Source organism: Oncorhynchus clarkii, unplaced genomic scaffold (genome assembly GCF_045791955.1).
Source record: "Oncorhynchus clarkii lewisi isolate Uvic-CL-2024 unplaced genomic scaffold, UVic_Ocla_1.0 unplaced_contig_10514_pilon_pilon, whole genome shotgun sequence".
NCBI lineage: Eukaryota > Metazoa > Chordata > Actinopteri > Salmoniformes > Salmonidae > Oncorhynchus > Oncorhynchus clarkii.
The window spans coordinates 217,648-235,000 of NW_027257964.1; the positions used below are offsets into that span (position 1 = coordinate 217,648).

The 17,353-nt window shown below is 50.1% G+C and overlaps 1 protein-coding gene across 1 annotated transcript in view; it reads right to left on the bottom strand.

The window, feature by feature from the left end:
* Nucleotides 1-17,353, bottom strand: part of LOC139394295 (threonylcarbamoyladenosine tRNA methylthiotransferase-like) — a gene marked incomplete at its 3' end in the record, with an annotated part of 294,766 nt that overhangs the window by 207,381 nt on the left and 70,032 nt on the right. The window contains exon 3 of the mRNA XM_071142320.1: nucleotides 6,291-6,387. Within this exon, the coding sequence (XP_070998421.1) occupies nucleotides 6,291-6,387 (97 nt within the window). The remainder of the gene's footprint in view (nucleotides 1-6,290; nucleotides 6,388-17,353) is intronic.

Here is a 17,353-nt window from a genome sequence, read left to right on the forward strand (position 1 = left end):
CCACAGCATTACTCTCAGCGACAGAGAGACCACAGCATTACCCTCAGTGACCACAGCATTACTCTCAGTGACATAGAGACCACAGCATTACTCTCAGTGACAGAGACCACATCATTACTCTCAGTGACAGAGACCACAGCATTACTCTCAGTGACAGAGACCACAGCATTACTCTGTGACAGAGACCACAGCATTACTCTCAGTGACACAAAGACCACAGCATTACTCTCAACGACAGAGAGACCACAGCATTACTCTCAGTGACCACAGCATTACTCTCAACGACAGAGAGACCACAGCATTACTCTCAGTGACCACAGCATTACTCTCAGCGACAGAGACCACAGCTTTACTCTCAGTGACCACAGCATTACTCTCAGCGACAGAGAGACCACAGCATTACCCTCAGTGACCACAGCATTACTCTCAGTGACATAGAGACCACAGCATTACTCTCAGTGACAGAGACCACAGCATTACTCTCAGTGACACAAAGACCACAGCATTACTCTCAGCGACCACATCATTACTCTCAGCGACAGAAAGACCACAGCATTATTCTCAGTGACAAAGACTACAGCTTTACTATCAGCGACCACAGCATTACTCTCACCGACAGAAAGACCACAGCATTACTCTCAGTGACAGAGACCACAGTATTATTCTGTGACAGAAAGACCACAGCATTACTCTCAGTGACAGAGACCACAGTATTACTCTCAGTGACAGAGACCACAGTATTCTCAGTGGAGCTGCGTGGAAACAATAAGCGAGGGAGAGGTGATTCAACTGTTTGGCAAACCATACTTTTAAGACCATGGGACATCTGACTGCTTCGCCATTGTGTGACTGTGTGAGGTGTGTCAGCGTGGGCAGTCCATCCATACTCATCCCCCATAAAGACGAACAACTAGCACTAAGGCTAATCCCTCTCACTGTCTGTCATCCCCCATGAAGACGAACAACTAGCACTAAGGCTAACCCCTCTCACTGTGTCTCATCCCCCATAAAGACAAACAGCTAGCACTAAGGCTAATCCCTCTCACTGTCTCTCATCCCCCATAAAGACAAACAACTAGCACTAAGGCTAACCCCTCTCACTGTCTGTCATCCCCCATGAAGACAAACAACTAGCACTAAGGCTAATCCCTCTCACTGTCTCTCATTCCCCATAAAGATGAACAACTAGCACTAAGGCTAACTCCTCTCACCCCCCATAGAGATGAACAACTAGCACTAAGGCTAACCCCTCTCACTGTCTCTCATTCCCCATAAAGACGAACAACTAGCACTAAGGCTAACTCCTCTCACTGTCTCTCATCCCCCATAAAGACGAACAACTAGCACTAAGGCTAACTCCTCTCACCCCCCGTAGAGATGAACAACTAGCACTAAGGCTAACCCCTCTCACCGTCTCTCATCCCCCATAAAGACAAACAACTAGCACTAAGGCTAACCCCTCTCACTGTCTCTCATCCCCCATAGAGATGAACAACTAGCACTAAGGCAGACCCCTCTCACTGTGTCTCATCCCCCATAAAGACAAACAGCTAGCACTAAGGCTAACCCCTCTCACTGTGTCTCATCCCCCATAAAGACAAACAGCTAGCACTAAGGCTAACCCCTCTCACTGTCTCTCATCCCCCATAAAGACAAACAGCTAGCACTAAGGCTAACCCCTCTCACTGTCTCTCATCCCCCATAAAGACAAACAGCTAGCACTAAGGCTAACCCATCACACCCCCCCCATAACACTAACCCCGCTCACTACGTCTCTCATCCCCTGCCGCCTTGCCGCCCCGCCGTTTGATTTGATCAATATGGGAGAGGAGAGGAGAGGAGAGGAGGCCCGCTGAGCCAGAGTTTCTTTAGAAGAGGCTGCTCTCCTCTCTCGCTGCCCCGTCGCTCAGTGATCGCTGGCTCTGCTGATATGACATTTATCTTTCATTTCTCTCAGTAGTAAAGAACACCTGGGTGGATAAACCGAAAGAGAGGGAGGGAGGGGAGAGAGAGAGGGAGAGAGGGAGAGAGAGAGAGAGAGAAAAAGAGAGACAGAGACAGAGAGAGAAAAAAGAGAGAGAGAAAAAAAGAGAGAGACCAAGAGAGACAGAGAGAGAGAGAGAGAGAGAGGGAAGGAAGGAATGGAGAGAAAGAGAGAGAAAGAGAGAGAAAGAGAGAGGGAGCGAGGGAGGGAGCGAGGGAGGGAGGGAGGGAGGGAGAGAGGAGGGAGAGAGGGAGCGAGGGGACAGACTAGGCACTAGGATCCATTTCTGCTGTCAGCAGGTAGAAAGACTATGAGGAAAGTACTTTAGGGAGACTCCAACTCCTGGTGGTTTTCTGAGGTGATGTCATGACCAACGGTTGAGAGACGGCCGGTCCATACCAATGGGGATCAAATCGTTTCATGAGATAGAAGACTAAGTACAATTGTTCCGAGTGTTGCATTATGGGGCCTAGGCAGCGACAGGGAGAAGCAGAGCGTAGCATAGGCCCATTCAAGTAGAACCGTTGGTAGTTCTGCAGCAGGGAAAGGCAGGAAACAGCCTCGAGTGTCTATCTGAGGATCTCATGCTTGTTAACTGCAGTTGTATAACACTGAACTGAATCCACTCAGAGAGGGTTGTTGTGGGTAAATATAACACACGTCAGCCTCGTTTTGTCATTGTATTAAAAGAGCTTTAGTGAAATTGCATCAGATAAACAATAGAGTCATAAAAAACAAACATGGAAATCACATTAAATATTCCCCCAGAGACCAACGCCAACAATACAACTATTTCTAACATCATCCAGCCTTTCAAAAGAGCAACGTTACGTTTTTCATCAAGACGTCCATTTTAAAGAAGGGGCTCCTCTCTGGATTCTCAGAATCATCAACTCTTATGTAAAAAACAGAAGATGGAGTCTACCTGCTTGTATGACTGTTTCATATGAAATCAATACATGGATATGATCACTAAGGTCATTTCTAAATGCAATATTGTGCCTGGCTGCATGTCCCCTTAATAAACATCAATGTCCCATCTTATGTTAAACCTACTATTTCATGAATAATGCATTTAAATTCCATATACAATCCCATCGATGTCAACCCCCAGGCTTAAAAGAAAACAGCTGGTGAATTCATGTAGGACTTTCAATGTGTGTAGATTGCAGATCGCTTCACAGATTGATTCTTCTATTCTCCATGTAGCTTTAGTGTGTCCCCCTAAACGGCACTCTACTTCCTATATAGTGCACTACTTTAGACCAGAGCCCATATGGGTCCTGGACTAAAGTCATGCACTGTATAGGGAAATAGGGTGCGATTTGGGAAGCACTCTTTTAGTTATCCTTGACAGGTTCCAGAACCTCCGGAATGTCAACGTCGTTTGGCGGAGTTCTAGAATATGCAAAACCACCCTGGAACATTTGCATAAGAGGACTGGTGTAACTGAAAGAAGGCGTGGTCTAGTTAACGGCCATCCAGCACCTGTCCCATATCAGTCACTTATTATTAGTCAACAGACCTTGTTGTTTGGCTGCGTGCCTGACTGACTGTAGTCCAACCAATATCAATATGAGAAAGCTCTCTTGGGGAACACAGAAACAGTCACACCTCACATCCTCAAATATTAAACTGTGTTATAGGTCATGTTTAGAAATCCCTCCTAGTAGAAAACACGGTTGGCAGAGTAAATACTGGAGTAGACGCAGTAGATTAAAGGACATTCAACAACCGGCCTCAGAGCAACAACAACAACAACAACAACAACAACAACAACAACAACAGGCCTCAGAGCAGCAACAACAACAACAACCGGCCTCAGAGCAGCAACAACAACAACAACAACAACAACAACAACATGCCTCAGAGCAGCAACAACAACAACAACAACAACAACAACAACAACAGGCCTCAGAGCAGCAACAACAACAACAACCGGCCTCAGAGCAGCAACAACAACAACAACCGGCCTCAGAGCAGCAACAACAACAACAACCGGCCTCAGAGCAGCAACAACAACAACAACCGGCCTCAGAGCAGCAACAACAACAACAACCGGCCTCAGAGCAGCAACAACAACAATAACCGGCCTCAGAGCAGCAGCAACAACAACAACCGGCCTCAGAGCAGCAACAACAACAACAACCGGCCTCAGAGCAGCAACAACAACCGGCCTCAGAGCAGCAACAACAACCGGCCTCAGAGCAGCAACAACAACAACAACCGGCCTCAGAGCAGCAACAACAACAACAACCGGCCTCAGAGCAGCAACAACAACCGGCCTCAGAGCAGCAACAACAACCGTCCTCAGAGCAGCAGCAACAACAACCGGCCTCAGAGCAGCAGCAACAACAACCGGCCTCAGAGCAGCAGCAACAACAATCGGCCTCAGAGCAGCAGCAACAACAACCGGCCTCAGAGCAGCAACAACAACCGGCCTCAGAGCAGCAACAACAACCGGCCTCAGAGCAGCAACAACAACCGGCCTCAGAGCAGCAGCAGCGACAACAACCGGCCTCAGAGCAACAGCAGCGACAACAACCGGCCTCAGAGCAGCAGCAGCGACAACAACCGGCCTCAGAGAAGCAGCGACAACAACCGGCCTCAGAGCAGCAGCAACCGGCCTCAGAGCAGCAGCAACCGGCCTCAGAGCAGCAGCAACCGGCCTCAGAGCAGCAGCAACCGGCCTCAGAGCAGCAGCAACCGGCCTCAGAGCAGCAGCAACCGGCCTCAGAGCAGCAGCAACCGGCCTCAGAGCAGCAGCAACCGGCCTCAGAGCAGCAGCAACCGGCCTCAGAGAAGCAGCAACCGGCCTCAGAGAAGCAGCAACCGGCCTCAGAGCAGCAGCAACCGGCCTCAGAGCAGCAGCAACCGGCCTCAGAGCAGCAGCAACCGGCCTCAGAGCAGCAGCAACCGGCCTCAGAGCAGCAGCAACCGGCCTCAGAGCAGCAGCAACCGGCCTCAGAGCAGCAGCAACCGGCCTCAGAGCAGCAGCAACCGGCCTCAGAGCAGCAGCAACCGGCCTCAGAGCAGCAGCAACCGGCCTCAGAGCAGCAGCAACCGGCCTCAGAGCAGCAGCAACCGGCCTCAGAGCAGCAGCAACCGGCCTCAGAGCAGCAGCAACCGGCCTCAGAGCAGCAGCAACCGGCCTCAGAGCAGCAGCAACCGGCCTCAGAGCAGCAGCAACCGGCCTCAGAGCAGCAGCAACCGGCCTCAGAGCAGCAGCAACCGGCCTCAGAGCAGCAGCAACCGGCCTCAGAGCAGCAGCAACCGGCCTCAGAGCAGCAGCAACCGGCCTCAGAGCAGCAGCAACCGGCCTCAGAGCAGCAGCAACCGGCCTCAGAGCAGCAGCAACCGGCCTCAGAGCAGCAGCAACCGGCCTCAGAGCAGCAGCAACCGGCCTCAGAGCAGCAGCAACCGGCCTCAGAGCAGCAGCAACAACAACCGGCCTCAGAGCAGCAGCAACAACAACCGGCCTCAGAGCAGCAGCAACAACAACCGGCCTCAGAGCAGCAGCAACAACAACAACAACCGGCTTCAGAGCAGCAGCAACAACAACCGGCCTCAGAGCAGCAGCAACAACAACAACAACAACCGGCCTCAGAGCAGCAGCAACAACAACCGGCCTCAGAGCAGCAGCAACAACAACCGGCCTCAGAGCAGCAGCAACAATAACCGGCCTCAGAGCAGCAGCAACAATAACCGGCCTCAGAGCAACAACAACAACCGGCCTCAGAGCAGCAGCAACAACAACCGGCTTCAGAGCAACAACAACAACCGGCCTCAGAGCAGCAGCAACAACAACAACAACCGGCCTCAGAGCAGCAGCAACAACAACAAAAACCGGCCTCAGAGCAGCAGCAACAACAACAACAACCGGCCTCAGAGCAGCAGCAACAACAACCGGCCTCAGAGCAGCAGCAACAACAACCGGCCTCAGAGCAGCAACAACAACCGGCCTCAGAGCAGCAACAACAACCGGCCTCAGAGCAGCAACAACAACCGGCCTCAGAGCAACAACAACAACAACCGGCAATAGAGGTCTTTCAGTCAGCAGCCTCGAGCAGAATAGGTCTCCATTTCGTTTCAACTCCAGTCAGTTTAATTGGAAATGTATCATCAATTCCCTAATAGGGATGTAACTCAATTCCCGAATCGACTAGAATTGAGTCCAACTGTGGTCTACAGTCTAATGTGAAGGACAGAACTTTGCGTAAACTGCCATGTTGTGAAATTCATCTCGTGTTTCGCCCTCAAAACACCCTCCACCACACATACAAAGGGAGAGAAGACGGAGACTTACCCCGATGATGCTGAGTCCTTTAAGGTAGTCCATCCTGGGCTGGGCCTGGGGAACACATCCAGCTACCACCACCTTCTTATCCTGCTCCTGGGCCTTCCTGACAGAGACACAACGGGGGGGGGTTAATACAGGGAGGGCCAACGGTGGCTCAGGAGGGTCACGTTATTTTTTTGGTTGCTGTTTTCATTAACATGCACTATTTTCGACCTGGGCCCATATAGGAGTACCACAGTATGAGTCATAATACCCATAAAACCTAGCGGTCAAACAGGGAAACGGTTCCAACCTTAAAATAAGGGCTGTGTTTCGTGTAGACTCACCCTGGCGTGGCGTTTTGATGACCACGTAAATCTCTCTAGGACAAGGTGACTTTTTTTATCAACGAATAAAATGGTGAACTAAACTATTGTTTGACCGCTAGGTTTTATGGGTATTAGGACCACACCGCTGTGTGGCACTAGAGGGCACTTACGTAAGGGTGTATATATATAGGGTGTCATTTGGGACGTGTCTACCGTCTACAGCCTGTCTGTCATTAAATAGCAGAACATTCTCCAACATTATTGACACCTACTGAAATACAACCACACTGTCGTCAGTGGCTCTTCTTTTCTGAAGGTGTTGAATAAATCATTTCCCTGACTGTTTCTGTCTAGACCAGGGGATCCTCAACTAGATTCAGCTCGCGGACATGTTTTTTTTCTAGTGCAGTTAGTCAGGGGACCAGAACATGAATTACAATTCATTTGTAAGACTGCGTATTAAAACACAAGAAGCCCAAACAGGTATAATATTTGTCAGAAACATAATGATTTCAAACCTTGTTTATAATCACAACTCTAGTATACGTGGGAATACTTGGGAACTGATGTCCTAAATTTAAAATCCCTTGGAGCTGATTTGCTGGTGTTTTCAGTATTTTATGTTAAAAAAATTAACTTTATTTTATTTTTTTTTACTTGAGGGGACAAATAAAATCCACCGCAGGAAACCAGAAACCTATTTAACTACTGTTTCTAATGAGGCCTGCTGAAACAACCAGAACCCTATTTAACTACTGTTTCTATTGAGGCCTGCTGAAACAAACAGAACCCTATTTAACTACTGTTTCTAATGAGGCCTGCTGAAACAACCAGAACCCTATTTAACTACTGTTTCTAATGAGGCCTGCTGAAACAACCAGAACCCTATTTAACTACTGTTTCTATTGAGGCCTGGTGAAACCAGAACCCTATTTAACTACTGTTTCTAATGAGGCCTGCTGAAACAACCAGAACCCTATTTAACTACTGTTTCTATTGAGGCCTGCTGAAACAACCAGAACACTATTTAACTACTGTTTCTAATGAGTCCTGCTGAAACAAGCTGCCCATCTAACTACTGTTTCTATTGAGGCCTGCTGAAACAACCAGAACCCTATTTAACTACTGTTTCTATTGAGGCCTGCTGAAACAACCAGAACACTATTTAACTACTGTTTCTATTGAGGCCTGCTGAAACAACCAGAACCCTATTTAACTACTGTTTCTAATGAGGCCTGCTGAAACAACCAGAACCCTATTTAACTACTGTTTCTAATGAGGCCTGCTGAAACAACCAGAACCCTATTTAACTACTGTTTCTAATGAGGCCTGCTGAAACAAGCTGCGCATCTATCTACTGTTTCTAATGAGGCCTGCTGAAACAAGCTGCCCATCTAAATACTGTTTCTAATGAGGCCTGCTGAAACAAGCTGCGCATCTAACTACTGTTTCTAATGAGGCCTGCTGAAACAACCAGAACCCTATTTAACTACTGTTTCTAATGAGGCCTGCTGAAACAACCAGAACCATATTTAACTACTGTTTCTATCGAGGCCTGCTGAAACAACCAGAACCCTATTTAACTACTGTTTCTAATGAGGCCTGCTGAAACAACCAGAACCCTATTTAACTACTGTTTCTATTGAGGCCTGCTGAAACAACCAGAACCCCATTTAACTACTGTTTCTAATGAGGCCTGCTGAAACAACCAGAACCCCATTTAACTACTGTTTCCAATGAGGCCTGCTGAAACAACCAGAACCCTATTTAACTACTGTTTCTAATGAGGCCTGCTGAAACAACCAGAACCCCATCTAACTACTGTTTCTAATGAGGCCTGCTGAAACAACCAGAACCCTATTTAACTACTGTTTCTAATGAGGCCTGCTGAAACAACCAGAACCCCATTTAACTACTGTTTCTATTGAGGCCTGCTGAAACAAGCTGCCCATTTAACTACTGTTTCTAATGAGGCCTGCTGAAACAACCAGAACCCTATTTAACTACTGTTTCTAATGAGGCCTGCTGAATCAACCAGAACCCTATTTAACTACTGTTTGTATTGAGGCCTGCTGAAACAAGCTGCCAATCTAACTACTGTTTGTATTGAGGCCTGCTGAAACAAGCTGCCCATTTAACTACTGTTTCTATTGAGGCCTGCTGAAACCAGCTGCCCATCTAACTACTGTTTCTATTGAGGCCTGCTGAAACCAGCTGCCCATCTAACTACTTTTTCAGATTGAGGCCTGCTGAAACAAGCTGCCCATCTAACTACTGTTTCTAATGAGGCCTGCTGAAACAAGCTGCCCATCTAACTACTGTTTCTAATGAGGCCTGCTGAAACAAGCTGCCCATCTAACTACTGTTTCTATTGAGGCCTGCTGAAACAAGCTGCCCATCTAACTACTGTTTCTATTGAGGCCTGCTGAAATAAGCTGCCCATCTAACTACTAGTTCTATTGAGGCCTGCTGAAACAAGCTGCCCATCTAACTACTGTTTCTATTGAGGCCTGCTGAAACAAGCTGCCCATCTAACTACTGTTTCTAATGAGACCTGCTGAAACAAGCTGCCCATCTAACTACTGTTTCTAATGAGGCCTGCTGAAACAAGCTGCCCATCTAACTACTGTTTCTAATGAGGCCTGCTGAAACAAGCTGCCCATCTAACTACTGTTTCTAATGAGGCCTGCTGAAACAAGCTGCCCATCTAACTACTGTTTCGATTGGCCAGGAGGGCTGTTCCTGTCTGTACTAGATAACCAGGTATCTAATCCACTCTGGTGATTGGCCAGTAGAGCTGTTCCTGTCTGTACTAGATAACCAGGTATCTAATCCACTCTGGTGATTGGCCAGTAGGACTGTTCCTGTCTGTACTAGATAACCAGGTATCTAACCCACTCTGGTGATTGGCCAGTAGAGCTGTTCCTGTCTGTACTAGATAACCAGGTATCTAATCCACTCTGGTGATTGGCCAGTAGAGCTGTTCCTGTCTGTACTAGATAACCAGGTATCTAATCCACTCTGGTGATTGGCCAGTAGAGCTGTTCCTGTCTGTACTAGATAACCAGGTATCTAATCCACTCTGGTGATTGGCCAGTAGAGCTGTTCCTGTCTGTACTAGATAACCAGGTATCTAATCCACTCTGGTGATTGGCCAGTAGAGCTGTTCCTGTCTGTACTAGATAACCAGGTATCTAATCCACTCTGGTGATTGGCCAGGAGGGCTGTTCCTGTCTGTACTAGATAACCAGGTATCTAATCCACTCTGGTGATTGGCCAGTAGGGCTGTTCCTGTCTGTACTAGATAACCAGGTATCTAATCCACTCTGGTGATTGGCCAGTAGAGCTGTTCCTGTCTGTACTAGATAACCAGGTATCTAATCCACTCTGGTGATTGGCCAGTAGAGCTGTTCCTGTCTGTACTAGATAACCAGGTATCTAATCCACTCTGGTCAGTAGGGTTGTTCCTGTCTGTACTAGATAACCAGGTATCTAATCCACTCTGGTGATTGGCCAGTAGAGCTGTTCCTGTCTGTACTAGATAACCAGGTATCTAATCCACTCTGATGATTGGCCAGTAGGACTGTTCCTGTCTGTACTAGATAACCAGGTATCTAATCCACTCTGATGATTGGCCAGTAGGGCTGTTCCTGTCAGTACTAGATAACCAGGTATCTAATCCACTCTGGTGATTGGCCAGTAGAGCTGTTCCTCTCTGTACTAGATAACCAGGTATCTAATCCACTCTGGTGATTGGCCAGTAGAGCTGTTCCTGTCTGTACTAGATAACCAGGTATCTAATCCACTCTGGTGATTGGCCAGTAGGACTGTTCCTGTCTGTACTAGATAACCAGGTATCTAATCCACTCTGGTGATTGGCCAGTAGAGCTGTTCCTCTCTGTACTAGATAACCAGGTATCTAATCCACTCTGGTGATTGGCCAGTAGAGCTGTTCCTGTCTGTACTAGATAACCAGGTATCTAATCCACTCTGGTGATTGGCCAGTAGGACTGTTCCTGTCTGTACTAGATAACCAGGTATCTAATCCACTCTGGTGATTGGCCAGTAGAGCTGTTCCTCTCTGTACTAGATAACCAGGTATCTAATCCACTCTGGTGATTGGCCAGTAGAGCTGTTCCTGTCTGTACTAGATAACCAGGTATCTAATCCACTCTGGTGATTGGCCAGTAGGGCTGTTCCTGTCTCCTCTATACACGGAGCCACAGTGTCACCAATGAGGTTGGTGTCACGTGCAGGATTACATATTTTCCTCTTTACTGTCAACTTAATTGTGAGAGCGTTGATGGGCACTTAACCTCGACCTTTAAGATGTTGAACTGTAAAGGTCAGGCGTTAGTCAGCCGTTAGTTTGAGTGGCTCATTTACATCTGGATGGATGGGTAATGTGAGCTTAATACCTAGGAGAAAGAGGTGGAGGAGGAGGAAGGGGAGGGAGTAGAGGAGGAGGAGGTGGAGGGGGTGGAGGAGGAGGAGGAGGTGGAGGAGGAGGAATGGGAGAGGGAGGGAGTGGAGGAGGAGGAGGTGGAGGTGGAGGAGGATGAATGGGAGAGGGAGGGAGTGGAGGAGGGGGAGGAGGTGGAGGAAGGGGATAGGGAGGGAGAGGAGGAAGGGGAGGAGGAGGAGGACTGGGAGAGGGAGGGAGTGGAGGAGGGGGAGGAGGTGGAGGGGGAGGAATGGGAGAGGAGGAGGAGGGGGAGGAGGTGGAGGGGGAGGAAGGGGAGAGGGAGGGAGTGGAGGAAGGGGAGAGGGAGGGAGTGGAGGAAGGGGAGGAGGAGGAGGAATGGGAGAGGGAGAGAGAGGTGATGGAGGAGGGGGAGAGAGAGGGCAGAAGGGAGGGAGGTGGTGGAGGAGGACCAGAAGGAGCAGTGGAGAGGGAGGTGGTGGAGGAGGACCAGAAGGAGCAGGAAGAGAGGGAGGTGGTGGAGTTGGGGGAGGAGGGGAAGAGAGAGGAGAAGAGAGGAGAAGAGCAGCACTGTGAGCTCATCCTCTTTCTGCCCCATGTGGTTCACAGCGCAGTGTGGAGTGGAGGACGTTTAGCAGCAGGGCCTCTGACACTTACAGACATTTATCTTTCAACAGCAGCTCTCTTCCTGACTGGCTGGCTGGCTGGATGACTGGCTGAATGACTGACATTTATCTTTAAACAGCAGCTCTCTTCCTGACTGGCTGGCTGGCTGGATGACTGGCTGAATGACTGACATTTATCTTTCAACAGCAGCTCACTGACTGGCTGGCTGGATGACTGGCTGAATGACTGACATTTATCTTTCAACAGCAGCTCACTGACTGGCTGACTGACTGGCTGACTGGCTGACTGACTGACGGACTGACGGACTGACTGTCTGGCTGGCTGACGGACTGACTGACGGACTGACGGACTGGCTGGCTGGCTGACTGACTGGCTGGCTGGCTGACTGACTGACTGGCTGGCTGACAGACGGACTGACGGACTGACGACTGACTGGCTGGCTGGCTGGCAGACTAGCTGACTAGCTGGCTGGCTGGCTGACTGACTGGCTGACTGACTGGTTGACTGGCTGACTGACTGGCTGACTGGCTGGCTGGCTGGCTGGCTGGCTGGATAGACGGATGACTGACTGACTGGCTGGCTGGCTGGCTGGCTGTACCAGAGGAGAGGAAATGCCAGATCTGGGTTCCAATACTATTAGAGAATCTGTCAAATAGCCTCCTCAGAGTTTCCTTCAGTACGATCACCAGAATATTTATCCGTTAGTAAGTACCAGAAGATATGTCATTTTGGGACTGTTCTATTGGTAAATTGTGCCAGGCGAGCTCAATCAAGCACAGATAAATTATAGGAAATTATTTCCAAACAGTATTCAGAGCCAGCTCTGTCTGACAGCTGTAGAACACACATCTGGTCCCGCTCTCCACCAAAACCTCACACAACTCAATGGGCTTCCTGTACGGAGACAGCAGCGAGAGACATCTCCACACAGAAGACTGAAAAAGGGGACAACGTAGCATCAGATGGGTGTCCATCCTGTACCACAGCACTCAAACATCTCTACATACAGAAGGATTAGGGAACATAGGATCTGTGCCAGGTTCACCTTTTTGTATAGTGATCAAACAAGTTGCTTCTGTTGCATTTAAAGGAGGCATAACATCAGAAAACGGGTCAGAATATTTAAAGGAGGCATAAGATCAGAAAACGGGTCAGAATATTTAAAGGAGGCATAACATCAGAAAACGGGTCAGAATATTTAGAGGAGTATGAAAACACACTGCGTTGCATATACAGTCCTATACTGTACCAGTGTGGTGACAGTCAACGAGCCTAAATCCAGAGAGACATTTTGTCCGACCTAATTTTGTAAATCAAGTCAGAGGTAAAATTCCAGGATGTACATTCAGGTATCATCACGTGTTTCTCCTCTACATGATGCGTCTTGGCCCTGTCCGTTCAGGGTGGAGGGACTGCAGGCTAGATGAAAACACGGCTTGGCAGTCACAAAGATGGGACGTCTGGGAGGTTTTAAAAATCAGTCAGCGGGGGTCGGGCTCAACAGATCAGGAGTGATGTGCCAGACAGACAGGGAGGGAGGGATGGGGGGAGAGCAGGGAGGGAGGGAGGGAGGGAGAGCAGGGAGGGAGGGAGGGAGGGAGAGCAGGGAGGGGGAGGGAGAGCAGGGAGGGGGGGAGGGAGAGCAGGGAGGGGGGGAGAGAGCAGGGAGGGAGGGGGGAGAGGGAGGGGGGAGAGCAGGGAGGGAGGGGGGGGAGCAGGGAGGGAGAGCAGGGAGGAAGGGAGGGAGGAAGGGATGGGGGGAGAGCAGGGAGGGAGGGAGGGAGGGAGAGCAGGGAGGGAGGGAGGGAGGGAGAGCAGGGAGGGAGGGAGGGAGGGAGGGAGGGAGAGCAGGGAGGGGGAGGGAGAGCAGGGAGGGGGGAGGGAGAGCAGGGAGGGGGGAGAGAGCAGGGAGGGAGGGGGGGAGAGGGAGGGGGAGAGCAGGGAGGGAGGGGGGGGAGCAGGGAGGGAGAGCAGGGAGGGAGGGAGGGAGGTAGGGAGACACCAGTTCACCACAGGTACAGCAGGCTAGCACGCTACCTACAGTAACATCCATTTATTCAACCGATACTTGGGGAAGTAAAATATGTATATAATACTGTGGTGTGTAACTCTCTTTTTCCCCAACGCTGGAGGGGAGGAGACACCGCCTGCAGAACTGAACCGGGTTCAACAGATCTCTGATCTCAGAGGACATCTGCTGGCGTCCGGGTCACTGGTGTGCAGTGAAGCTGAACCAATCGCCCGAGCCCTGCCTTCCATCCAACCCTGGCATGAGCCGACGTGATTGGCTTTCCCCCTGGGGTGTCTGGGCCGAAAGCTCATCCTACGCCGCGCCTGATTCACTGTGTCACCACGGCCGGGCGCCGAGCGCATTAGGGCGGCGTTTGTCAGGAGCGTTACTGAATAATGTAGATGTGATGTACCTCGTAATGGCAGGGTCCTGAACAACGAGGCCTTTTTAAAAACAGGGTGCCACAATGGACTTGTAGAGATGAGCTTCTTTTTAAGTGGCTGTTCTCCTCAGAGGAGCCTCACGGACTGACTCAGGAGACACAGTGACAGTCAGGCTCTCCACTCAGGAGACACATCAGTGACAGTCAGGCTCTCCACTCAGGAGATACATCAGTGACAGTCAGGCTCTCCACTCAGGAGACACATCAGTGACAGTCAGGCTCTCCACTCAGGAGACACATCAGTGACAGTCAGGCTCTCCACTCAGGAGACACAGTGACAGTCAGGCTCTCCACTCAGGAGACACATCAGTGACAGTCAGGCTCTCCACTCAGGAGACACATCAGTGACAGTCCAGCTCTCCACTCAGGAGACACAGTGACAGTCAGGCTCTCCACTCAGGAGACACATCAGTGACAGTCAGGCTCTCCACTCAGGAGACACATCAGTGACAGTCAGGCTCTCCACTCAGGAGATACATCAGTGACAGTCAGGCTCTCCACTCAGGAGATACATCAGTGACAGTCAGGCTCTCCACTCAGGAGACACATCAGTGACAGTCAGGCTCTCCACTCAGGAGACACATCAGTGACAGTCAGGCTCTCCACTCAGGAGACACATCAGTGACAGTCAGGCTCTCCACTCAGGAGACACATCAGTGACAGTCAGGCTCTCCACTCAGGAGACACATCAGCGACAGTGGATGGGGAGAGGATGAGGAGGCGAAAGAGGTGGAATTCAAGAGGAGGAGGAGAACGGGAGAGAAAACCTGTCGAGAGAACATCTTCATCAACAGGTACTGAGGAAGATGATATGGAAGAGGAGAAAGCAAGCTGATTTAAGGGGATATGCAGGGGGTTCTGAAGTAAATCTACAGGTGATCATGGGGATCAAATATCAGGCCGGCGAGACAGAGAGAGAGGATGGGGAGAGAGAGAGGATGGGGAGAGAGAGAGGATGAGGAGAGAGAGAGGATGGGGAGAGAGAGACGGGGAGAGAGAGAGGATGGGGAGAGGGAGAGAGAGAGACGCAAAGAGAGAGAGAGAGAGGGGATGGGGAAAGGGAGAGAGGATGGGGAGAGGGAGAGACGCAGAGAGAGAGAGAGAGAGAGCGAGAGAGGATGGGGAGGGAGAGAGACGCAGAGAGAGAGAGACAGACAGAGAGAGGATGAGGAGAGAGAGAGAAAGTTTGCTTGCATACTGTTTTCCTTAAAGATTGCTTTTCCTTTTCAGTCTCGTGGATCAGTGTCTGGCTTTGAAAACGTGCTCATCCTCTCAAGTAGTAATAGTGATTTCTGTCTGCTACGTCTCAGACAGAGAGACACGTCTCACTGTCTTGTCTACTGAGACCCTGTGGAGACTACAGCTTATTTCACCAGACACCAGCATCTCTCTCCCTGTGTGTGTGCAGCATCTCTCTCTGTGTCTGTGTGTGCAGCATCTCTCTCTCTGTGTCTGTGTGTGCAGCATCTCTCTCTCTGTGTCTGTGTGTGCAGCATCTCTCTCTCTGTGTCTGTGTGTGCAGCATCTCTCTCTGTCTGTGTGTGCAGCATCTCTCTGTATGTGTGTGCAGCATCTCTCTGTCTGTGTGCAGCATCTCTCTCTGTATGTGTGCAGCATCTCTCTGTCTGTGTGTGCAGCATCTATCTCCCTGTCTGTGTGTGCAGCATCTCTGTGTGTGTGTGTGTGTAGGATCTCTCTGTGTGTGTGTGCAGCATCTCTCTCTGTATGTGTGTGCAGCATCTCTCTCTGTATGTGTGTGCAGCATCTCTTTCTGTGTGTGTGCAGCATCTCTCTGTCTGTGTGTGCATCATCTCTCTCTGTCTGTGTGTGCAGCATCTCTCTCTGTCTGTGTGTGCAGCATCTCTCTCTGTCTGTGTGTGCAGCATCTCTCTCTGTCTGTGTGTGCAGCATCTCTCTCTGTCTGTGTGTGCAGCATCTCTCTCTGTCTGTGTGTGCAGCATCTCTCTCTGTCTGTGTGTGCAGCATCTCTCTCTGTCTGTGTGTGCAGCATCTCTCTGTATGTGTGTGCAGCATCTCTCTCATATCTCTCTCTGTATGTCTCTCCCCCCTCTGTCCTTATCCTCTCCCCCCTCTGTCCTTATCCTCTCTCCTCCCTCTGTCCTTATCCTCTCTCCTCCCTCTGTCCTTATCCTCTCTCCTCCCTCTGTCCTTATCCTCTCTCCTCCCTCTGTCCTTATCCTCTCTCCTCCCTCTGTCCTTATCCTCTCCTCCCTCTGTCCTTATCCTCTCCTCCCTCTGTCCTTATCCTCTCCTCCCTCTGTCCTTATCCTCTCCTCCCTCTGTCCTTATCCTCTCCTCCCTCTGTTCATATCCTCTCCTCCCTCTGTTCATATCCTCTCCTCCCTCTGTCCTTATCCTCTCCTCCCTCTGTTCTTATCCTCTCCTCCCTCTGTTCATATCCTCTCCTCCCTCTGTTCATATCCTCTCCTCCCTCTGTTCATATCCTCTCCTCCCTCTGTTCTTATCCTCTCTCCTCCCTCTGTTCTTATCCTCTCCTCCCTCTGTTCTTATCCTCTCCTCCCTCTGTTCTTATCCTCTCCTCCCTCTGTTCTTATCCTCTCCTCCCTCTGTTCTTATCCTCTCCTCCCTCTGTTCTTATCCTCTCTCCTCCCTCTGTCCTTATCCTCTCTCCTCCCTCTGTCCTTATCCTCTCCTCCCTCTGTTCATATCCTCTCCTCCCTCTGTTCATATCCTCTCCTCCCTCTGTTCTTATCCTCTCTCCTCCCTCTGTTCTTATCCTCTCTCCTCCCTCTGTCCTTATCCTCTCCTCCCTCTGTCCTTATCCTCTCCTCCCTCTGTCCTTATCCTCTCCTCCCTCTGTCCTTATCCTCTCCTCCCTCTGTCCTTATCCTCTCCTCCCTCTGTCCTTATCCTCTCCTCCCTCTGTCCTTATCCTCTCCTCCCTCTGTCCTTATCCTCTCCTCCCTCTGTCCTTATCCTCTCCTCCCTCTGTCCTTATCCTCTCCTCCCTCTGTCCTTATCCTCTCCTCCCTCTGTCCTTATCCTCTCCTCCCTCTGTCCTTATCCTCTCCTCCCTCTGTTCTTATCCTCTCCTCCCTCTGTCCGTATCCTCTCCTCCATCTGTTCGTATCCTCTCCTCCCTCTGTTCGTATCCTCTACTCCCTCTGTCCTTATCCTCTCCTCCCTCTGTCCTTATCCTCTCCTCCCTCTGTCCTTATCCTCTCCTCCCTCTGTTCTAGATCTGGATGGTGGAACTCAGTCCATGTTTCACCAGAA